Source organism: Pipra filicauda, unplaced genomic scaffold (assembly GCF_003945595.2).
Source record: "Pipra filicauda isolate LSUMZ 115617 unplaced genomic scaffold, ASM394559v2 scaffold64_size3178608_pilon, whole genome shotgun sequence".
In the NCBI taxonomy this organism is placed as follows: domain Eukaryota; kingdom Metazoa; phylum Chordata; class Aves; order Passeriformes; family Pipridae; genus Pipra; species Pipra filicauda.
The window spans coordinates 889,151-913,298 of NW_024104809.1; the positions used below are offsets into that span (position 1 = coordinate 889,151).

General features: G+C 44.5%; 1 protein-coding gene across 3 annotated transcripts in view; it reads left to right on the forward strand.

Moving 5' to 3' along the window:
• Window positions 1-21,325, forward strand: part of CCDC191 (coiled-coil domain containing 191) — a 21,595-nt gene extending 270 nt beyond the window's left edge. Inside the window, exons 2-16 of one of the 3 annotated variants that reach the window (XM_027727635.2) lie at window positions 1,915-2,051; window positions 4,352-4,480; window positions 5,020-5,198; window positions 5,696-5,919; window positions 6,702-6,858; window positions 8,659-8,849; window positions 9,582-9,831; window positions 11,153-11,607; window positions 12,116-12,210; window positions 13,743-13,825; window positions 15,231-15,332; window positions 16,483-16,626; window positions 17,813-17,965; window positions 18,367-18,521; window positions 20,010-21,325. In XM_027727635.2, the coding sequence (XP_027583436.2) occupies window positions 2,012-2,051; window positions 4,352-4,480; window positions 5,020-5,198; window positions 5,696-5,919; window positions 6,702-6,858; window positions 8,659-8,849; window positions 9,582-9,831; window positions 11,153-11,607; window positions 12,116-12,210; window positions 13,743-13,825; window positions 15,231-15,332; window positions 16,483-16,626; window positions 17,813-17,965; window positions 18,367-18,521; window positions 20,010-20,142 (2,490 nt within the window). In that variant the 5' untranslated portion in view covers window positions 1,915-2,011 and the 3' untranslated portion in view covers window positions 20,143-21,325. Of the gene's footprint in view, window positions 1-1,914; window positions 2,052-4,317; window positions 4,481-5,019; window positions 5,199-5,695; window positions 5,920-6,701; window positions 6,859-8,658; window positions 8,850-9,581; window positions 9,832-11,152; window positions 11,608-12,115; window positions 12,211-13,742; window positions 13,826-15,230; window positions 15,333-16,482; window positions 16,627-17,812; window positions 17,966-18,366; window positions 18,522-20,009 lie in introns of those variants that run through there. The other 2 variants (XM_027727630.2, XM_039388435.1) reach the window with 2 other exon arrangements.
• Window positions 21,326-24,148: the final 2,823 nt, after the last annotated feature.

The window sequence follows — 24,148 nt, forward strand, 5'->3', positions numbered from 1 at the left end:
AACGGCGCCAAAGTTGGCAGCGTTTAAACTTGGGTTCAGGAAGGGAGACGGGTGGTTGGAACGCTGTTGTGTTTCTTATCCTCCTGCCTAGGTTTGGGTCTGGTAGCGTGGAACAGTGGTGGAGTCGAGGTGGAGTAACTTGCGCGGTAACAATTCAGAGTCGGGTTGGAAGGGGCTCTGAGCAGCCCGAGGTGGTTGACGATCACAGAGTCATTAATGTTGGAAAAGACCTCTAAGATCATCAAGTCCAACCGTTAACCCAGCACCTCCGTGTTCACCCCAAATGCCACATCCACACGGTTTTTGAACTCTTCCAGAGATGGTGACTCAAGCACTTCCCTGGGCAGCCTGTTCCACTGCCTGTTCCTGCCTTTCAGTGAAGAGATTTTTCCTCATATCCAATCTAAATCTCCCATAGCACAACTTGAGGCTGTTCCCCCTTATCCTGTCATTTGTTTCCTGGGAGAAGAGGCTGACCCCAACTGGCTACAAACTCCTTTCAGGGAGTTGTAGAGAGTGATAAGGTCCCCCTGAGCCTCCTTTTCTCCAGGCTAAACAATCTCAGCTCTTTCAGATGCTTCTCATAGGGCTTAGCCTCCAGACCCTTCATCAGCCTTGTTGCCCTGGATATGCTCCAGCACCTCAATGCCTTTCCTGAATGAAGGGGCCCAGAACTGGGCCACAGGACTAGGGATGTGGCTTCCCCAGAGCTGAATACAGAGGGACAGTCACTGCCCTGGTCCTGCTGCCCACATTATTTCTGATACAGGCCAGGATGCCATTGGCCTTCTTGGCCACCTGGGCACACTGCTGGCTCATGTTCAGCCATCTCTCAAGCAGCACCCCCAGGGCCTTTTTCACTGGCCTGCTTTCCAGCCACTCTGCCCCAAGCCTGTAGCAATGCCTAGGGTGGTTGTGACCCAAGGGCAGGAATCAGCATTTGGCCATGTTGACTTCATACCATTGGCCTCAGCCCATCGATCTAGCCTGTCCAGACCCCTTTGCAGAGCCTTTCTACCCTCGAGTAGAGCAACACTCCCATCCAACTTGGTGTTATCAAAGATGTCCCTGCCCACGGCAGGGAGGTTGGACTAGATGACCTTTAAAGGTCCCTTCCAACCCAAACTCTATGAAGAGTAAGGTATCTCGTTGCTATGCAAAAAACTCATGGGTCAACACACAAAACTTGCTGTTGAGCAGTACCGCAGGTTGTACGGGCAAGTAATACAAGAGATTTACCCTAAAGCATCATCTCCTTCACCTACAACCACCTGACGTCAAAGAAAGAGAATTCTAGGGTGAACTTCCCTTTGTTTTGCTTTCTTCAGCACACCCATGCTCCCACCCTCAGCCTGCTTCTTATGGCAGGTATGAGTGTGCATCTGCCTCCTCAGGCAGCATCCCAGGCCTTTGGCAGCCACACAAAGGGAAGGAGTTATGCAGAAGTACAGACTGTCCGAGGTACAGGTGTTGCATGTGAAAACACAATGACACATCAGGACCATTTACATCTCAGAGAGATGAATACTGGACAGTCTCTCAGAGTACAGTGACCAGCCTGGCTATGACAAAAAGCTGGTATCAAATTTCATAGTTGCTGGTTGCTGGGGACTAGCTCAGCAAGTCGCCATCCAGTCCCCAGGGGCTGGGTGTTTGCATTCTCCCTGCGTGTTCTCCAACCTCTGTGATTGACACTAATTGCCAAATGAGTGTTTATTGCTTAATGACTTCTAAGTCAAATTTATCCAGTCAATCAAGCAATCAGAAAAACGTGTTTCAAAAGAAATCTATAACAGCTGTGCTATCTTGTGTTACATTCCCACTAATGTTTGCTATCTCTGGAGGAGAAACATGGGTATGGGAAATGTCAAAATTAATCTGCAGCAATACCTAGAAATGTTTTCCTTTCTTCAGTTTAAAGAGAGTGGACCAAGCTGTCTCTGAAGCTTTTTCCCATCAAAAGTCAAGCTATCCACAGGGGCCTTGGGGTCCTGTAACAAGTTTGGAAACCATGGAACAGCTGCAAGATCATGATGAGGCCTGTGAGGAAGGTGAGCTAAAATTCTGCTTGCCACAAGCTGTCTAAAATGAACTGTTCTTGATCCAGCCTTGCGGTTCTGGTCTGAACAGGCTCTTGCAAAGCTTGAGATCATAAGAAACCATTCCTAGTAGGATGTCTTTCATCTAATGGAGAAAGGCATAAGAAGGATCAGTTCCTGGAGTTCAAGGCAGATCTTAAATAGCATACCTAAGAGAAGGATCAGCTCTCTGTCTCTTGGAGTTATCAGGTCAAGACAGGGATAAATTCTGCCCTTGAAGACACACTGTATGGTCAAACACAAGTTAGTGGGCTGTAGGAAACCAGGTGAAATAACCTGACATATTTTTGGTACCAGGCCAGATGTGGAAATGGAGTTGCTCTGTGTAACTTTCACATCTATAAATAATTGTGTGGTTTTGCTTTGATTCCCATGCAACATTTTCCTCACTAATTAGCTAAATATGCCTTTTGTAATGCCTGCAGTCGCAACCCAAAGTTTGAAAATAAAGCTGTGGTAGATTTAAGAAACAAAAAGGAGGGAAATTATCTTCCATCAGTGCCAGAAGTATGTCTGCAGTGTAAAATGCTGATAGGAGACAGGATTTTAAAAACTGAGTTAACCATTCTTTTTAGAGTCAAAAAAGCCTTAAGGAACAGAACACTGACACATCTTAGGAGCATCCACTTCAATACAGGAACTCAGCTTTTTCACTTGTAATCATCAAGGTATCAACTAATAGCACAGCATACACTTGTCTGTTCACAGTGCACTGTCTGAATGCATTATACAGCACAGTGGCTCCAAAGGTGATCCAGCAGTCTTTGCTTTGGTGAAAAGCTTTGTCTTTTCCTTTGGTGGAAAGGTTGCTTGCTTTCCTCATGTTTTTTATTTTTGTTTGTCCTTCTCTGCTAGGGTTTTCCTTTTTATAGCTACCAATCCCTCAGGATTGTTCCTAGCTCAACTGAAATTCTTTTCTCTGGAATATGTTATTAGAATACTTAATGGTATTAACCTACACATAGCCCACTTAGCAAAGAAAGGTATCAATAAGAAGAGTACCAGAACCCCTTTACTCCAGTTACGATAAGATCACAAATCCTAGTCAAAAGAGTAACCCTTTCCCAAGTGACAAGTAGTTTTTCTCTCTTCTTTCTGTTATCAGATATATTTCCCTGTTCATGAGCTGGCCTGAGAGATAATAAAGGTGATTTGAAGGACAATAAACATTAGATTTATGTTTTCTTCAAAAAAACCCGTCCTTTTTTAAGAAAATTTGAAAAAGGCTTTATTGCCTTAGAAATACCAGGGAGCATCTTCACTTTGGATTAGAACTGGAGATTTGGAGCAGCTGCTTCCTCCTGTCTGTTGACTGTGTGCCTTTACAGGGAATGACTCGCACTCTAGTGGCTGCTGATCCCGGCTCTTTGCCCATCCTCACCACATGGATAGCTCAGGATGGCTCCGCTTCTTGGGGGGCTGCTCCTGAGTTTACAGCCCTGTGGTCTGCTTCAGGAGCAGTTTGGCCACCCGTGCAGCAAGGCCAGGTGGTTTGTTGAGGCAGCAGACAGGCAGCTGTCCTTGCTTTTGAGTAGAAACTCTGAAAAAGGAATATTGTGTTTTCCCACAGAAGAGTGGAGATGCAAGTAGTCCATAGAAGAATTTTATACCTAGTCGTTTGTTAGGTATTTGAGCTCACTGAGGTACCACATCCATCATGGGTGCATTCCTGTAGTGGCAGTCTTAATTCTGAGTACAGGTAGTCCCAGGTGAAGCTTGCCACCTGACAGATTTGTAATCTAGACTCACCAGTTGCTCCTCGAGCTGTGGTACTTGCAAAGGTTAACTTGTACACATGAAGCAAATGTTTGTCCAAACAGTGGTTCTTTTGTATTTAACATATGGCAACCATGGTTGTACATGTGGAAAATAGATCTAAGTGTCTGCGAGTGCAGTGGTAAAACATCTGAAAGCTATCTGAGTTATGAATTACCTCATGTGAATCCCATCTCCTTGATAAATGCTATAATAATCACATGAGTGATCTAAATGTCCACAGAATCTTGTAGGGAAAATGAAGTGGAGAAGAGTTCATATGTGACAGGCAGAAAGTTTGCCGCCTTCTCTTCTTGTTCTTTTACAGATCAAGATGAGAGCAGAACTATTAGCCTTATTTCATTTTCTGTTGCAGATCAGCTTTAAGTTATTCCCAACATGTTATATAACTATTCCAGAGACAGAGTCTTGCTAGCTTACACTTATCCATATATTTTTTAAGCAAGTGAAGTCATCAGTGTCTTCCTTCATGATAGCCCAAGAGCTGCTCAGGAACTGGATGAAGTCCAAACTGCAACTGGATCTGAGTGATGGAGAAGATGAAGTTGACTCTGTCCTTCTGGAAGTGACTTCTGCAGCCCCTCCAAAGTCTGAGCAGTTTGATGGTGAGAGCACTGCAAAGCAGTTCCTGATTTCCTCTCTGAGGATGTGCTGGGGAGGGGGGCCGAGTCTCCTGGCTTGTCACACTGAGAGCTAATAGTTGTTTTGAGGCCAGGATAGTGGACTCGGTAGAAACAAGATTAGATGTGGTGATTTTTCTCCCCCAGTTATTACAGCTTGCAGCTTGCTGTAAGGCTGCACAATTGTACCTCATAAACATTCAATGTCTCCCTTTGTAAAAGAATTTTTTTTTTTCTTTTTTGAAAGGGTATTTTTGAGGCCTGTCAAGTTTAACAGCGGTTTGAGATGCTCAGAGGCAAGGCAGTGAAAATTGAATGAAACATTGTTACTGCTCTAGCCTGTTCAATGGGAGACTGATTATGACTGGGGATAAATGGAGTGCAGTCAGTGTGTCTGTGTTCATCAGAAATGCATTCACAGTCTGGGGAAGTGATCCCTTTAATTACATTAGGCTTTGTGATCTGACACAGAGGGGTTTATTCATTTCAGACTAGCCTGAGATAATCTGAACTTCTCATTTCAGACTTGTGCAGCTATCTGGAACGTGAAATGGAAAGTTCTTCTGTCCAGAAATACCTACAGCATCTTTTGCAGAGTGAAGATGTGAACTGTGGGATAATGAAACATCTTAGACTTGAAGACATCAAAGAAAAACAAAAACTTGCAGATCCACGAATAATCATGGAGCTCAGACACAAGCAGGTGAGCAGGCAAGGCAGCGCAGTTAAGAGGAATAAGATGGAGGGTTACAGGATTAGAGTAAATGCTCAGTGATACCTGCCCACTATTCTCTCCCAGGCTGCAATAATCTCTGACTTGGAGGCAAATACCCAAGGATACTCTTCCACAGCTCAGCTGAAACATTACTGCACTTCCATGGGCATATTAGCCATTCAACAGTAGCTTACACAGTCATCTTCTACTACGTCTGTTCAGGTTACCCCCTTCCTTACTGACAAAAAAAGCTGCCACAGCAGTTAGTTCTGAGTTTTCTCCCATCAAGTAATACTGGTTTAATGTTACTCTCTGGAATGGATTGTTTTCTAATCTGAGAGCAGTATCTCTCCAGTCAGTGCCAGCTACGGATAGGGTTGCTTGCTTCATGTGAAAGGTGGATTGTGACCCACCCTGTCAGTGTACAATGAACCTCAAATTCTTCAGCCTTTCCTGTTTGCTTTTGTCTATTTCCTCCTTCCCAGGTGAAGGAAAACCGAATGAGGCGTCAGAAGGCATTAGAGCTTCAGAGACAAGAAGAGTCCCTGAAGAAAGCAATTCTGTCTGAAGCCAAGCTCCGAGCACAGGAGGAGGATAGAAGGAAGGCTCTGAAGGCCAAGAAGGAGGAGGAGGAGATCCAGAGGGAAATGGTGAAGCTGCGAAAGGAAATGGCTGAGAAGAGGCTCACTGTGGCAGAAACATGGAGAATGTAAGATGGAGAGGGAGGCAGGGAAAGAATGAAGAACACTTATCAGCTCCTTTTGTTAAATATAAGAGTAGTGGTGGTACTAAAGAAACAGCTGTTATTTCTCTTGTCAAAAACCCATCTCAAAACCTTTTAGTCCTTTGTTACCAACATCAGTGGCAGAGTTTATCACAGTGGGAAGATGGGCTAAAGATACTGTTATCCTCCCCTCAGCCATTACCAGTATGTGCACTGAATCACAAAGCAGGAGTGTGTTTGCACCACCAAAGATTCTCTCCATCAACTCCGTGGCCACATCCAGCCTTGTTAGTGTCTAATGCAGCATGGAAGCCAGTACACAGAAAAAAAGAAAAAAATAGTCTGTTGAAAGTCTAGCACTTGCAATACTTCCTCTGCTATGAGAGAATAAAGAGCATTCTTGGCTGAGAATTCTGCAGAGACAATTTTTTTCCTTCTGCTGAGCTTGGATTATCACAGAGATGTTAGTTTTAGGGATGCCATTTATTTACTTAGGCAGCCCTGAGATCCTAAACCTTCTCATATAAGTGCTTTAGTGAAATCTTTACTGAAATGCTTTACTATTTTCTTCTGCCTGCTATATTTTGGAAATGCTCAGACTGTTTAATCTCTGGGACCCCAAACCATTACAGAGTCAGTTTTTAAGAAGGCCGAGTTAAATAATCAGCAACTTTCTAAGCTGTAGAGATGATTCTCTTAGGACTGGCCAAAAAGATTATTAGATTGTATATAATTGCATTAGATCTGTATGTTTGTTCACTTTCCAGGGAGGGGAAGAGACAAGAGAAAATTCAGAAGCTGTCAATGCAGGAGGTACCCATTACTGTGTCACCACCCCTGGTCCTGAGGAAAGAAGAGCAAGGAGTGGAGAAACAGAGAAAGGCTGAGGAGCTGCTGCACAGGATTCACACCAGTAAGCAGAGAGTGAGCATCACCTCTCTTTATCTGAGACTCTGCACTACCTGCCCTCGGCTACCGTGTGCAAAACTGAAGTTAAAAGCCCTGGTTGTGTGGAATTTGTTATTTTTTCCAAGACCTCCTGATACTGGGAAAGTAGGAGAGCAGGGCAAAAAGTATCTTGTAAGACTAGGAGCAAGAAATCCTGAAGTCCAACCCCAGTGTGCCTGTGCCTCAAGTGGGACGTTTCACTTAGAGTTGCAAAAAAGATGTGTCTCTCACACATAAAGGCTTCTGCAGTCAAGGAATAGGCAGATTGTACAGGGAAGGCAGCAGAGCCTTAAGGAAGGAATTAAAAGGGGAAAGTGACAGAAAAGAGGCCGGGGAAGCATTTATTATGTGCGTGGAAAGGCATTTTAAAGATTGCCCTCCAGGAGCAGGGAGAAGAAAGAGAAGTGCTGCAGCCTGGGATGAATTTTGAGCTGTGTCTCCGGCAGTTGAAGCATGTCAGCACATCCGCAGTAACGGGTTCCTCACGGATCCACTCCTGCTGGGTGCAGTAGAATATTCTGTGTTATTGCAACAGCTCTTTTAATAATTCCCAGTAGGAACCTCTTTCTTTTACTTTCATTATTCTGATACCATGGTCAGCTCTGGGTTAAACATGGTGTATCAAATACTTGCAATTAAAGAGTGATCTCCTCGTACTGAATAATTTTATATGGGCAGTCTCAGCAAAGGGAATAAATTTCCTGAGTGCAGGTATGAATGCCATCCATCACATAATGTTTTTAATTAATAGAGCAGTCAAAATCATTAGTGTCTGCATATCTATATCTAGATATTTTTTTTTAATAGAAGAATCCCATAGCTTTTATGGTGATTCTCCTCATGGCTCACTCCATCAGCCCATCTGCTGGATTTGAGCTTGGCTGCTGTTAAGCAGTACACAACCTCTCTCCAGCACAGTCTAAGCTGTGAAGATAAGCCTGAATGAAACCACAGAACAATTTAGGACTGGCGTAATGTGAGAAGCCACAGCTTAGCTGAGCTAAGCAATGGTGACACTTTGATTACTTTCCCAAAGCAGAAAGAATAGCTAATGCACTGACTTTTTGTAAGTCTCCATTTGAAGATTTCAGTGAGTGAGAGGAACACAATTAACACAAGGCACTACGACAAAAGGGGAACAGCAGAGTCCTGTGAGTTGACCCACTTGGAGGATCAAAATGAACAGTGTCTGCAGTGACAGGGCTAGAATTATGGGGTAGATTAGATAGCAAATTGCTGTTCTGTACAATGTAAATCACTCCCAAAGGCATCAAGTCTAATTACACAATAGGGGAAAGGTTTGGCTTCCTACTGGAACAAGGATGAGCTGAGGCCGTGCCATAAATTCACTCTAGGAAGTGTCTTGATTTTTGTCTAAGTTAAAAAAAAAATTTAAAAAGCAACACTTCTTCACAGAAGCATTCTTAGCTGTAGCATCTTAGACATTTTCTAAATTTTGAAACATCTTCCCAGTCTCTAGAAATTCTATATTCCTCACCCATTTTATTCCTTTACACTTGGTGAACTAAGTGCATTTCACTCCAAAGCATAGAGACACATGATATGACGTGTCTTTCTAGATCCTTTCTGCTTTTTGTAGAAGACCTGCACATGCTCTGCATTACTTCTTCTTTACCCTCAAGGTAATTGTTGAAAGTGAGGATTCCAAAAAGAATCTCAAAAAGGAAAGTCAGATAAGGGGAAGGGCGGAGAGGATCAGCATTTGTGTGACTGGCTGTATCTTGCTCATTGGTTTTCTGAAACTCTCCCATGCAGTGCCTGCAACGACATTTCTCTGCTTGGCTGAAAGTCATTCTGGAGCAGAGAATCAAAATGGGAAAAGCCAGAGCCCTTGCTGATTGGAGATGCCAACTGAAGGCCCTGCGAGCCTGGAGAAATTATACTTGGGCCCAGAAAGTAGAGCAGGAGACACAGCAACTGGAAGTTCATCTCCAAAATCAAAACAGGTAGTGACCCTATACTGTGGAATTCCTCCTACTGCAGCAGTATTTGGGCAGAGCAGTGATCAGGGTCTGTAAAAGGAGCTTGTCAGTTAGCCAGCAGGAGGGAAACAGCAGCTTTTGGAGAAAATTGCTACATTGCCTGCAGTCTGCCAGAGGCGTTGTGGCACAGATGAAAAGGAGGACAGATATAAACAAGAGCTTTAGCCCTTTCCAACAAGCCTGTGTCTCATTCTCTCTGTAGGTATTTTTCCTGGAAATCTCACCCTGGCTTGCTCTGGACTCTGGAGAATATGAGTTGCCAAATTTATTCCTGATTAATATATTTATTTGCCATTTCAGTAATAGTATAGCAACGATCATTTTGGATAGTGCCTTTCATTAAGGAGGCTGTTGGATGAATTCCCTGTCATCCAGAGAAAATTTTGCTGTTGCAGGTGTCTGGCAGGCTTCAGTGGTGAGACACTGTCACTTCCTCTATGCTGGCCAGGGAACACGATACCTCTTTCGCAACTATCCCACAGCCCAGGATTGGCATAGGAACAGCAAAATGTGAACTAGGGAGACTTAATTCAAAATAGCAGGCATCCTTTTTGCCCTCTCACTCTCCTTGGAGGAAGTCTGTACAGCTTCAGAGGGCCTTCAGAGTTAAGCAACAAAAAGACTCAGGAAATTATGGGGCTTTGTGCCTGGGCAGAAGCCTTACTCCTGTCATAACACAAGCTCTTCCTCATTCAGGAAGAACCAACTGGCTGCAGAGTATAACCAGCAACGGCTCCTGCGCTGCTGCTTCATGGCCTGGCAGCGCTGGAGCCGAGCAGAGACGGAAAAGCGAGAGCTGCAGATCAAGAGGGAGGAGACGAAGAGAAAGATGGCACAGCTGCTGGAGGCTGTGTCACAGGGGAAGGGTGGTCTGCACAGGCCACTGGAGGTTAACCAGCCTGGGACAGCAGAAGTAATCCATCATCAAGATTTGCAGCAAGACAAGGTAAATCCTTCCCATGTAGTTTTGTCTGTTGGCATCCCAGGACTCTTACAAAGTACTTCTTTTGTGGAGTCTGAAATAAAGAGCACGTTGTCCCAGAGCAAGGCTTCTTTCCCAGGGCAACACCCCAATACCTGCCTGCAACTGTTCAGGAGAGAAGTCTAAAAATCAGAGGCAGATGTGAAGGACAATGGATGAGTTTTAAAAATAATCTCTAGTGCTGCCAGAGAACAGCCCTTCATGTACTGTGAGTTGCAATGAGCATCCCACCCCCAGATCACTTTTACTGAGAGATTAGTTACATCTTTGATGGCAGCTTAGACTTAAAAAGAGTAACTTGACTGCATGACAAGAGAATTTTTTTCATGCCAGTGCAGCTCTCTAGCATTTAAGTGTGGGGGGAAAAAAAAGGTTGTCACTGGCTGTTTTAGGATAATGCACATCACAAGGAGGTAGGAGAGAAGAATCAGAGGTTGCTTCCTTAAATTGTCATTTGTCAGGTCGGATCCTGACCTTTCTTTCTGTCTCTAAAACTTGTACTACAGCAGTATCCTGATCTCAGCATGAGAACTCACACACACATATTTCATGTGAAGCTTTTCATTTGCTTAAGTGTCAGCAAAAGTTGATTTCCTTCAGTGCTTATATTCTCCTAGTAGGCCCGTTTTATTTTTGATAAAATTTGTGCTGGAAGAATGGGACTGAATTTGGGGTTTGACCTAGGAACCAGAAAGCAGACATTATATCTGATGCCACTTCAGAGTATGACCATGTCAGAAAAGCCTCAGCCTCATTCCCCACTGTGCATCTGTTTCATGGTATTATTTATCAAGGCTGGAGAAGAGGCATGAGGAAGCAGCACTGTGTAGACTTCTCTTGCATTTTAAAAGGGACCATTCAGTCATGTAGATCACTTCAACAACTGTTTGTCCCTTTACTCTACATCTGAGTGCTGAGTGGAGGCAACAAAGTACAAAAAGGAGTGTGCTAGTCCTCCAGAAATAAGCTGTCCTAAGATGTGCTCCCTAGCAAAATATTCAGGATATATTCCTGCCAAAGCTCTTGCCTGATCAAGATTTCTTCCTCCCAGTGAAATGGCACAGAGCTCCTTAACAGTTCTTTCCCACAGCCTCTCATTTGTGCATAATGGGGCCCCTCTAGCCTGACTAGGAACTGAATAAAGATTGCATAGCTGAGATTACCCTACTTCTCAAGCATCTCACTTGATTTGCATTAAAAAAAACACTGTATAGTAAGGGCAGAAGAGTGCTTGGTTTCAATCAATGCCAAATTTTCCTCCTTTTTTTTTTTTTTTTTTCTCCAGCCAACTGAAACTTGCAACATAGAGAAGGAGCCTGATCAGACTAGAGACCACTCTTGTTGGGATACTGTTCATACATCTCATTTCTGCAGAAAACACAAATTTGTCTGGGAGATTACTGTAAAACATGCAGCCTTGAGTGTCCAGGACCAGGCTGTGTATAGGAATCAAGTAGCTACTGTCCTCCAGCAGTTTCAGGCACTTGGTCCAAAGACATCTCCTTCTTATGGAAGCTGTTTTGAGCACCGTCACGCCTTCCAGCAACGTCTGATTGAGGAGCAGAGGCAGCAGCTTCAGAAACAGCAAGAGCTGATCCTTAAGCTGCAAGAAAATCAGAGGCTGAGCAGAGATAAGGAAGAGGCAGCACAAACTACAGCTGTAACCCAGCTGATTGACAATTCTGTTTCTCAAACCAGAGAGGAAAAACAATCGAGATGCCAGCATACAATCCCTTTGAGGTATGTGCCCTCAATAAATCAGGGTCAGTTACTCAGCATGTCTCATTCCCACTCAAGTTGAGCCAGAATGTGCCAGGTACATTTCAGTCATACTAGTGCTATCTGCTCTTCCTCTCAGCTGTGTTTTAACCTCAAGGATAGTATCAGGCTAGCCATAGTTCTCTGTCCTTCCCCCTTTTTTGGAATGGCTTGACACCCCGTGATCCATACAGGATCCACTTAGAAATAGCAACACCAGTGTCACACATAGTAGCAGCAGGGATTTATTTTAGTTAGGAAAAAAGGTAACATCATCCTCAGTATTTCAGAACATACAGCAGCCCTGGAACTCAGTTCCTTTACAAGGATGCATCATTAATCCCATTTCAAGCAGAAGAAAGGTATATCAGGGATTCAGAATGAAAATGCAGCAAAATGGAGAACAGAAACTACAAGGCCATAGGTGGTAGGTGTGAAACATCATTTCACCACATTCATTGATCAATTTCTTAACTCTTTCCTTTCATAGTTCACCTGATTCTCATGGGCCAGAAAACACAGGGGTAGCAATGCAAGACAGGAGGCCCTCCAACCAGCTGACCTCAGCTCATCCAATACTGAAAGGTATTGTTCTAGATAGCAAAAACCATTTCTGATTGCTTTTCTCAACAGTTTGTCTCAAAATGTCTCTCTTCCTTTGCCTCAGCTTTGCTGGTTGATGATAGTATGTAAGTAAAACTCAGCACACTCTTTCCCAGCTTGACCAGTGCTGTGAGAGGGTGACCTATTTTCATGCCCATGTCATGTAAAACATAGGTCACTGCAAGACCCTTACATCCACACTTAGTACACTGTTGTAGCAGTTACTCCAAACACTTGTAATCATTTCTGGTGTGACAAGATCCAGAGAGAGAAGCTCTACAGGTTTTTTTGCCATCAGTCTCCCTTCATTACACATCCAAGAGACGCTTAAACTCACCAGTCATTTTCATCTGACTTTGACAGAGGTGTTGAGATTTCAAAAGGAATTAAGTACCTACCCAAGGTTTTCTGAGACAACAGTAGCCAGGCTGGGGAAGGAGGTCCAGATCCCTTCCTTTTGTGAGATATCTCCCTTTCTCTGGCCACACTGGAACAGCACATACACGATAAACACTAGTTGTCATGATCAGCATTAAAGGTTGTCTGGAATATGACTGTTGTGATATTTTAACAGTTTTGGGATCATCAGAGTTTGGTATTAGAAGTTGAGTTTGGCATTAGAAGTTGCCTTTCTTTGACTGTGTTGAGCTCCAATGCTACCTAGTCCAAGCCATCACTCACTCTGATTTACCTGAACTCTGTACACCTTAGAGACAGTAAGCATATTTTTCAGAGCCCTCAAGTGCTTTTGTCTAAAGATTCCCAAAACTTCAGTGAATAAGTTACCACTGGATGATTTTCCTTGGCAGAGGATCCTGGGACAACTGAAAGAGAAAAGACTGTGAGGAAACCTATTGTGTTCAAAACACTTTGATGCCCCCAGTTATCGATTTCTCCAGCCTGTGCTTTGTGACTGCAGAGGAGGCAAGCACAGGTTCCCAACTCCACTGTGTGTTCTGAGTGGTCACATCAGCACTGTAACACCTTTGCTGATGGCCAGCAAGATCATTGCATTGCAATTTATCTCCCAAAAGAAGCATTAAGCAGTAGTTTCTCACTAGCAGGACCAAATATCCCTATGTCACTGTGACAAGGATGCTTTCTGTCTTGAAATTGCTCTTTGAATAAGCAATTTCCTGGAGCTTCCTGGAGACCTCATAGCAATCACTGCTAAATCATGTGCCCTGAGCCTCAGCCCTCAATCAGGAAAGACAGGGACAAACTCTTTGAACACAGCTTATTTCATAACTGAGCCTCACGGCTGTGACTGTCAACCAAGGAGGGTGGAGTGAATGTAATTGCAGTAGTCCTGAGTCATCTCATAAGCATTTATAAGTTCCTTGTTCATGGCACTGCCAGCCGTAAGAGGCAGCGGAAGGCAAGTCCCTTTGTGCGGGCAGTGCCAGGGCAGTGCGGGCCTGGCAGTAGAGTGATGTGGTTATCCTTGTGCACCAAACTTCTGCCATTGTCCCATAGCTTATTTTCACTAAGCCTTATGTCCTCTGTTTCTGCAGGGATGGAGGAGAGAGCAATTCAGCGGGCAGAACAGAGGAGGAAACTAGAGGAAGCCAAACAAAGAAAAGCAGAGGAAAAACTGGTAATGGAAGCGGAAAATGAAATACAGTCTTTCACACCATTCCAGTTACAAGAAATGCTGATTTAACCCCAGAGTCAGCGACCAAGAAAAAGCCCTTTATCCAAAGGAGGAGTTTTTTAATTTGTGAGAAAGCAGATGTCCATCACACATCAAAAGAAGTAGTATTGTTGCTTTTGCATATGGCAATGAATATGCTGTATCGTGAGCAGACACTTCATATTGAAGTTTCAGTTCTAGAAGCAGCCTCCCTTACCACCCCCAACACTTTTTTCACACCTACCCATGACCATAGCTTGTCTTTGCTGAGAATGATAAGTGTGAAAGTGCATGCAGAGATCCACTTGATGGGACCTGGCAGTGGCGAGTTTCCCCTCCCTACCTTTCCTGTCTGGTCACGTACAGCTTGAGGACATGCAGTCTCTAGTAAAAGTCATCTTTCTACCAAATCTCTGTTGAAAAGAGAAGATACTGACAATGTTTGCATAGTTAATAAACAAATTCTGTGATACACATCCAATAAAGGAGCCTTCTTAGCTTCAGGGTATTAAGGTGTTACTGAAAACATTGCTAGTAAGTTGCATTAGGATTAGAAAGCTTATAACTGGGATCCTAAACCAACAGGCATTTCCTCTTTCTCCAAGCAAGAGATATATTCACATACATAGGAGGCTGAAGCGAGCCTTACAGAACACTTTAACCATAAAGTGGACAGACAACTTCAGGTTAGGTTTTCTCAGCTGCAGGTGCCACAATTGTAGAGATCAGAAAGCAAGCACAGTCATGGTAATCCTGCATGATGGTTGGTTTGGGTTTTAGGCCTTTGATGTGTACACCAAGAGCAGAAGCTTTGTGAAATGAGAGCAGAGTGTGGTTTGCAAGGAGAGGAGATAAATATTCAGAGAAGAATATTGTGCCAAATATGATAGTACTGAAGCAAGACAACTTTGATTTTCAGTGTTTGGGGAAAGAAATATTTGGGTACGTGTAATGCTGCTTTGCATGTAGAAATGAAACTTGAGAACAGAGCCCAGGGATTCAGAACTGACTTCAGTGATCAAGTTACCAATTAATGACTTGGTGTACAGTTTACATTTTTTTAGGGGAAGAGTGGACAAATACTATAACTTAGGGCAAAGAAAGATAAAGATATGTATAGGTAGTAGAAAGATAGATAGATAGATATAGGTAGATAGATAGATATAGGTAGTAAAAAGAACAGTCCCTCCTTCTCCCCTCTGCAGTTCATTGTTGAGCACAGATCATATTTAATATGTGACAAAGTCTGCTTCTTTCTGAAGTTTCAGGTGCTGGGCAATACTAGAGGAATACTAGGGAAGCGTAGAGGTCTGTGTTCACTGTAAGGGTCATATGAATCAAATTAAATTTCACCTTTCTCCATTTTAAGGCCCAGCTGAAGGCTGAAGAGGAAGCGCGACAGAGGAAGAAGGCTGAGGAAAAGGAAGCTCTGCGGGAAAAACGACGAGAGGAGAGAAGGCAGCAGAAGCTGGTAACCAAACACCTCACTTGTTTCTCTCTCTTTAGCAGGGATAGAGAAGAGCCATTACCCGCTAGTATTTGGTCAGCAGCCAGAGTAACGTGACATGAAGGTCTTCCTTAGTAGAGCAGAGTTCCACACAGAACTCAGAGAGGGTAGAGCACAGCACCTACTCTACAGACTCACCACCTTCCCCCTTTTTGACAACATTAGGGGAAGGGCTGTGTACCAAACACTCTAGGAAGTACCATAATGTCTGTCTGAAAAGCAGGACTAGAGGCCCCAGCGGGTGCTGAGATACAGCCACATCAGCCTCCACAGGGGCAGCATGTTCAGTCTGCTGCTTTCAGACTGCTCCTTTCACTTGTGTTCCCCATCCAGTGTACACAATGATACCAGTCACTAATACACAATTTAAAAGTAAACAAGCCTGACAGTTATATTAAGGGCGACTTTCCACCTGAAGAATAGAACCATCCTCTCATTGGGGCTAGCCTAGGAATAGCTGCACTTCATTACTGTTACTTGGAATGAGCTGTCCTAATAACTCAAATAGCACATTTTAAATCCTATAGGAATTTGACCTGCAACTACTGTTCTACTTGGTTTGAGTGTTTTAGAATGTTTGACCTAAATCCCTAAGTATTGGTCAAAAGTAATATCATACAGTTAGACAATACCCACATCCTTCCCCTACAATATAGGCTAGATTAAGTGGTAGGGTCCATGCATAAACTCAGAAAAATTTTTGGACGCGTTTTCCATCTAGTTTTATAAGCACAGAAAGCTGCACTCCCCAAATTCACTAAATCAGCCTGCCCCACATGGATGGAGGTCCATAAAAGGAGGTTCCTGCTACATCAGCCCTCCTGGTAGCCACAGATGACATGTCTGCTACAGTAGTACCAAACTGCAGTGCTGATACATGGCCCAAGGAAGTGTTCAGAAACACTGTCATCTCCCAGGAGAATTTTCAAGACAGTTTGCTTTCAAACACAGGTTCTAGTACATGGGGTCATCTCTGGTCTGCACTCCTAAAGATGATGCAGATCCCCATTTCCTGTCAGGTCAGAACCTCCAGCTCCGATATGATAATCTATTGTAATTGCTTAACATCCTCTTCATCCTGAGGGAATTAAAACTACTGCTTTTTGTATTGCAGAAAGAACTGGAGAAGCAGAGGAGGCTGGAGAAAGAGCAGCAGCTCCAGAAAAAGGCTAAAGATCACTATGAGAAGGTCCTGCTCAGAAAGCTGGGAATAGTGCCATGGAAAAGGCTGAGGGAGCAAGCCAAGGAAAAACTGGTGGTAAGTGCTGAGGATAAAGGAAATGACTGGTGCCACGGAAGGAAGAGAAAGAGTGCTGCTTCCTAGATGCAGCACTTAGCAGAAGCCTTAATAGGCTTTTAAATCGGGTAGAGACGGAAAAAGCAAAAATTCTCCCTGCACACCCTGCCCTATATTAGCTCTTTAAATCAGCCCATCTGACAATAATCATGAGAAGTCATCAAGTCCCACAAGGATGGCATCCTCATTTATAGCTGATTAAACAGGAACCAAAAGGACAGAGAAAGGAAAGCATTTCAATCTATTGAGAAGTCATCTTTTGTTAGCCTCCACTTGTCTGCAGTACTAACTGCCATACGATTTGATGCCAATAACACAGGGTAAGTTAGTGTGATATGGCCAAAAAATTAAATTGAAGTTATATGACATGAGCCTGTCAGTTCTGTTACTCCACAGCAAAGCTAATCAGTAAGACACCACCAAGCCAGTGTAGTTAGTTGTTGACCCCAGCCTATTATCGGGGCTTTCTTTCCCTGTCTCTGGAGTTGCTGCTGGTGCAGAGTTGGCCACTGCTAGTGGCAGGACACTACAGGTGATGATCCAGCAATCTATTCTATCCTGTCCATATCCTTCTGTGCAGAACAGTTCTGAGACCTTGATGCACGAATATTGCAAATGAAACATTTCTGTACGTGACTGGATCGACGTGCCTTACCAGAGGTACACTAACACTCAGCCATATCCTGAAGATTTAGCCAGAGCCCAGGGCTAAGCTGGCAAGCGTCCATTGAAGTCACTGGAACTGGAGCTACTCACAGTAGTTCACCAAATGCACACAGGCCTCCAGCTGGGAAGAAGTAGAGGGATACAAGCTGCTCCATATGTCCACCCTGCTGGTCAGCATTATGGACAGGGTTGGCCTAAACTGCTACAGGCCCTGCCTCTGCTCCATTTACAATATGTTAAACTGAGCATCTAATTCAAAAGGATATTCTCTAGAAGTGACAGCAGTGGCCTGATAGACTGGATTTGTTCCTTATGCTGACCCCTCTTTTTGTGGGGGGGTTATTCCAGCTGTCAGACATCTGCATTTTGGGGGCCCCAAAAAGCTGAGGTGATTTTCTAGTGCATCTGGTTTTCTGTAGCTTTATACTTACGTAGTCAGTAGTCCAAGTAACCAGCTGCTGTCTCTGCTGTCTTCACTCAGGTGGCACAAAGGCACCACTGCTTGGGCCTGCAGAGGAAATGCCTGATGACTTGGCTTCAGGACACCCAGCAGACTCTCATGGAGAAGATGTCTCAGGCTGAGGACTTCTATTCCCATATGTTACTGAGATGGGGCTTCAGGAACTGGCTAAAGGTTGGCCTGCACCAAAGTGGAGAAATGATACCAAGAGAGCTGGCTGCTGCCACAGTTTCCCCTCACCACACCCTCCTCACTTCACACACCTGTAGTACAACTTTTGCTGAGTTATACTGTCTCCATTCCAGCAACATATTCCCTTCTCCAGAGACTGTCTTTCAGCTCTTCACTCTCCATCATTCTCTTCCACCCAGAATTTTCTCCTACACACTACTCCTCCACCTTTGCACTCTCTCACCCTGCTGATTGTCCTCCTCTCCTGTGCCCACGACCCTTCACTGCCACAGTCTCACCACTGCTCTGTCTCTGTTTATTGGGTCAGAGGTTGGGAGAAAGAGGAGGGAAAAAAAAAAAAAGAAGCTATTCTTACCTGTTTCTCTGTCGTCCTCCTTCCCTAGTACAAGGATTATCTCTCCACTCAGGAGGAGAGAGCGAGTACCTTCCATGCAGCCTGCCTCATGAGGAAGTACTTGCGGGCATGGCTTGATCTTATCATGGAGGAAAAAAGGACGTTATGGGAGAAGCTGAAGATTGCTACTGAACACAGTAACAAGTAAGCATACACCCTCAGCAGCAGTTCTTTTTACTTAGATTTAATATACCAATAGACTATTTTAGGGATTACTTTTGACAGGTCAGTAATCTGCTCCCCAAGAGCACATGAAACAGGTTCTATACTGCTGGTATTTTGCTTCTGTAATATGGACAAACATCAGCAGAGGTTTATGCTGTTTCCATGCAGCCTGGAAAAGAAAATGTAGTGGTACCCTTCACAGGACTTTTAAATCTGCTGAAAGAGAATACAGTGAAAGCAGATAAGTAGCTGAAACTTTCTAAGCTGATTAACAGATCTGACCATGCAGCTTCTGCTAAAAGCTGCCTTAGGAAAATCTTTAAGTACAATTATAGCAAGCCAAATGATTGTGTAGGAATTACATAGTACTGTTTTGTCCACAGCAGATGATTTAGTTCACAAATCCAAAGTTGATCAACTATAAATCCTACTTAAGGAGTCTTTCAATTTGTGCTGTCGTCAGCCTGACTTGGCAGTGAGAACTAAAACAGATAGTTCTACCAGTCATGACTGGAGTTGGACACACCCAGTCCATTCCTTGTCCCATAAAATGCATTTTAACAGGAAGAAAAAGCTATTGTCAAAGTTCAGCAGAAAACTGAAGCATGCTCACCTGCCTCATTATGAAAGCATGTTAGCTGCATGCAGTCATGAATAAGCTGTGTCTGTACATAGCCCAAACAGGATCTGCAGCACCTTGGAAGAAAAATTAAATTAAATTCACCTCTTATGTGGTAAAGCAAACCTGTTCTAGCTTGCTGGGTCAGTAAGATCCGAACGGTGCATGATTTAACATTAACAAGCCAGCAAACTGGAGGAACCAGGAGAAATTCAGACGCAGGAAGAGACTGGGTTCATTCTACATATGACCTCCTATTAGGAGTGTAATCACCTGTTGTTCCTCATTACCTCTTCCTCTGCTCACTGATAAAAGGCAGTTCAGACATTGTCATAGCAAACTGTTCTTTAGACAGGACTGTTATTCCCTATCACCCATATGGGAAGCCAGGGCAGGGCATCTTTGGTGGGGTGATTAAAATCAAATAAGAATTGGAACCCAGCTGCCTGTACTCCCAAAGGGTTGGTCTGGACCAAAGGAGCCTGTATTTTTCCTGGAGAAACTTCTTCCAGAGGCTCTGTTTATTCTTCTAGAAACACCTTTCCTGTTCAGAGTGCTAAGTCAACAGCAGCTAATGAATTCTGTCGGAGGGAGGAGCAAAATTCTTGGTGGAGAGGAGTAGAAAAGGGGCAATGTGTTATTTTTCCCCAGCACGATTGACATATCAATGGAGCAATCTGCACCTAGATGCTTAACATGTCACAGCCCTGGCTAACAGCAGGACTATATCCCACAGCTGTTTTAGGGGAGTTCCCCCCTCAAATAGAAGTCATCTTTTTATTACCTGTTGTGTTTTGTACACATCTGCATATTGTCACTTTGTTCCTTTTGTCTCTAATTTCTTTAAGGAGACTTATACTGAATGCATTCAAGGCATGGAGGCAGTACCCATTGCTGATGAAAAAGGAAAGGGAGAGAGAAGAAAGGAGAAACCAGCTACGGAGGAGAGTAGCTGAAATTCTCCCCAACTTCCAAACCTGACAAAAGAGAGTCAAAGGAGATGGAAGGGAGACAAACAACCAGTTCTGTTCAATGCTATCTCCCTGCTGACTGACACAAGTCCAAGAAGAAGGCCTGCCAAGTGACAGCCAAAGAAAGCTCCCTGCGGTCACTGTTGTTGTAAACTAAGCATATATGGAAGCTTATCTGACAGTTTCACTTTGCACTTCACGGGGTCATTCCCCACAAGCTCCTCATGTGAAGCCTCTGTAAGGGTGTCTTGGCTGGTGGCTGTGAGGCCTAGGTAACCAAAGTCTAGCACGGGGTGTGTTTGAGGCCAAGGCCATTTCCACACACAGAGCTGCGGCACTAACGGGAGTCCTCCGCCAAAGGAAGCACAGGACTGAACTGCACCACTTTTTCCTTAAGCAGTAACCTGGTGCATTTCTGTTGCCAGTACTCTATAGAGTGAGAGCTCACTCAAAGAGCAGACAGACCTGACTGTCAGCTGACCCCCAACCACTGCTGCAAACTTGGCCACCCAGAGCACAGTTTCTGGCTAACTGTGCCACAAAAGTTTGGATGGGAGGAGGAGAGGGAAGAGCTGTTTATGGAAACCATATTTGCTAATGATCCAGATCATTGCATGGCATATGGATAATCTAAAACCTGGATTCTTTTTTGAGGGACTACCTTGCTGGTAGCACTGGCCAGTTCACAAGCACAGTGCTTTGACTGTGGCAGCAAGTGGTGATTCCAAGTTTATGAGCCTCATTGTCTTGTGATTTAAACACTTCCCAAGCTGTTTAACTGTAGTATTTCAGGGTGTATTGTGCAAGTCTGTCTGGGATGTTTCACTTGATACAGTACTTCAAAGAAAAAAAGACAAAAATCCAGGAAAAAGGCAGATGTGTTTTTTATATAAGCTAAAGCTGACATGATTAAAATGGAAGGTTTCTTACTTAACCTTAACCTGCAGCATAATGCAGACAGTGCAGTTCAGATACAGAATGTCTTAGCAACAGCATAAGGGCAGGAAGATGGAATCACTTCCCCCTCATAAGATAGGCAAAGCTCTCTCGAAAAGCATTTGGCAGCAGAGGAAGCACTTGAGTAACACCAGGAAGAGAAGACAACAGTTTACTGTTATGTTGTGTCAGATCATTTGTAAAACCCATATAAGCACTGAAAGTTTCCAATAAACCCAAATCTGAAATGAACACAACTGAGCTGGTGGTGCAGATTCTGTGTCAGAAGTCGGCTGAATGGCTCTAGACAGAAGTCCAGGGTCAGGAACCTAGACCAGCACTAAGCACTGCAGATAAAGATGACCTGCATAGGATAGGTCAGGTGCCCAAGCGCAGCAACAGGCTCCAGAGCTTTAGCTTTGGGAATTTGTCCACGTGGACAGCTCACAGGGATGTGGCCAGAGACCCTCCCTGCCCACACATGCCAGGCTGTCAAGCAGGCTCTTGGTGCAGGTCTGAAAACAACTGTCACTCCCAGATTCCCTCCCACATCCATCCTCTACCACACCTGAACGTTTACCATCTCCTAAAGGCTCTTTACAAACCTGACCACCAGGAGGTCAGACGAGCACATTATCCAAGTGCAGGGAGCTGAAGGTGCCTGCGTGGAGTGTGGGCGAGTACAGACCATCTGGCTACATTCAAAGGCAGATTGTGAGAGGAAGTGACAAGCTGAGAGAGGGCTGAATAACTCGTCTTGCAGCAAAGAACAGGCACTGCAGAAAGGTAGTGTTTTTCTCCCTGAGCCAAACAGGCAGGGAGAAGCAGAGCTGGGGGCTGAGCTACCCAAATAATGCCCCAGTGCAGCCAGCAGATACACTTGGTGCTAACAGCAGCACGCTGTGGCAGCACAGCAATCCACTTTCTCTTAGTACAATCCTCCCCTTTGGAAGCCTCTGCCATGTAGAGCCTAACAAGCTCCTGGAATACCTCTGAGCCAGCCCTTACGCTCCCATTTTACTGGTGGCCTTTTCCCAAGCTCACTTCCTCCTTAGTGAGGCTTGACAACAAACACAGCAAAGAAAGTCTCCAGCCCACCTTCCATCCGGATTCACGGCATAGGCAGGATAGTGACCCAGAGGACAAAAGGCAGAGTCACATCCTTCCTCAGCTGGAAGAGGGAAGGCAGCATTACAGAGAGCTGGAGACAGGACACCTGCAGCTGTAAGGGAGTATGGAGTAGTAGAGTAGATGGACCCACATGCTGCCCGGTCTTGACTCCAGCAACAGGCTGAGCAGGGGTTGAATCTACATCTCTCACAGCTAAAAGGGTACCCCAAACCATTGGCTACTCAGGGGTGCATCCAGTCTTCTAAACTGCAGATTCTTTCCCCAGCAATGCATATTTTGTCCTCAAGGCCCACAGCTCCCACTCATTTCAGTGCCCACTCACCATCCATGAAAGTAATGCTGCTTATGTAGAGCATAGTTCCCCCCTAAGAACTTGAAGTACAGTCAACACTTTTGAAACTGGCCTTAGTCTCCAATACTCTCACCTTCCAGGGTTTTCTTATATTCCTAGCAGCTTTGAAAGATTATCCTGGTGAGATGTTCCTTGGTTGGACAGTTTCAGAAGCAAGAAGCCAAAAGATGATCCAGGAGGAGCTGTGATTTGAGAACCCTTTGCCCTTGCCTACTGCCAGTGCAAGCATGGAGCTGAAGCCTCAGTTGGATCCAGCTATGGAAGAGAGATGTTGTTCAGGATCAGGCACATTCATGCTGAACGTGCTGATCTCTTCTTATCAAAGCAGAGATAAGAAGCCACTTGACTTCTCCATTCAATCCACACTTGGCCAAAACAACTCAAACCTCCTTGGAAGGCTGTGCCAGATGATGCCATTGAGATACTGCACAGGGGACAGTAAAATCCCTGGCACAATGATAGTGTTTTGCAAATTGAAGCTCCAGCAGGAGGTTGAGATTTAAGAGAGCATATCAGACCAAGGAAACCGCTTCAGCCTGCAGCTGTGCCAGAGCATTCCTCATGCTCCAGCACTTGGATAGATGCAGATGTCAATGCCTTAATGCTGGTCATCAGCCCACACTCTCACAGCTCAGGCACACTCCTGCCTGTCAGCTCCTTGCTTTTCTTAGCAAGAGAGGGAGGTGGCTGCAAAGCCAGACTTTCCTTCTGCTGCACAGGGATAGGGGGGAGGATTTTCACTTTGATACAAGAGCAAATGCAGAACCCTGAAGTAATTGCAAACTCCCCATCCTCTGCTGACACCTGCCCTCCAGAGTTCTTACAGAGTTTCCCAAAAAGCTTGACCACAGATTCTTATTAAATCTGTATACCAATCTCTTCAAAGTCTCCCAGGCCCAGCTCAAACTGGGAAACAGTGCCTGAAGTATTAACTCCCTCTGCTCCCCCCAGGCGAGGCGGGACACAATAATTAGCCTGGGAAGGGTCCATGAACCACTGCAGTGTGATCCACATCTTTACAGACCTGTTATGCATTATGGATACCAGCCACAGCAGCACAGGAGCTGCCACTCCAGACATGGCCCTGCTCTGCAGGGACAACATGACAAGCCATGAGAGGAAAAGCTCATGAAAAAAGCTGAGAGGAACAGAAGTTTCACATGTCCCCATTAACAGCACTGGAGTTAAAGAAGCTGGGCACTCCTTGGGTGTCAGAAGCCTGACACTGCTGCACACACCACTCTCACCTAACTAAAATCCTGGTTCACTGCTAGCGCAAGGTCCTTGTTGTCAGCAAGCATAAGGTAATCTTCAAAGAGGAACAGTTGAACAGCAGAGAGAAATGCTACCCAGGCAAATCAAAGCAGAGCTCTGGAACAGTCAAAGGCACCTGTGATTCTACTCATTAAAAGTCATCTTGCCTTTCAGCAGCTGTCCCAAGATACCAACAGAATCAAAGGCTATATATCTCTTCCCACTACCTACATGGAGAATATCCATGTCATTTCCAAATACAGCTTAGAAAAGGGTTTAAAGTAAGAGATTGTTCCTTTTGGGGGTTCTGGATCAGATAATGATAATGGATTGCTCATAGGAT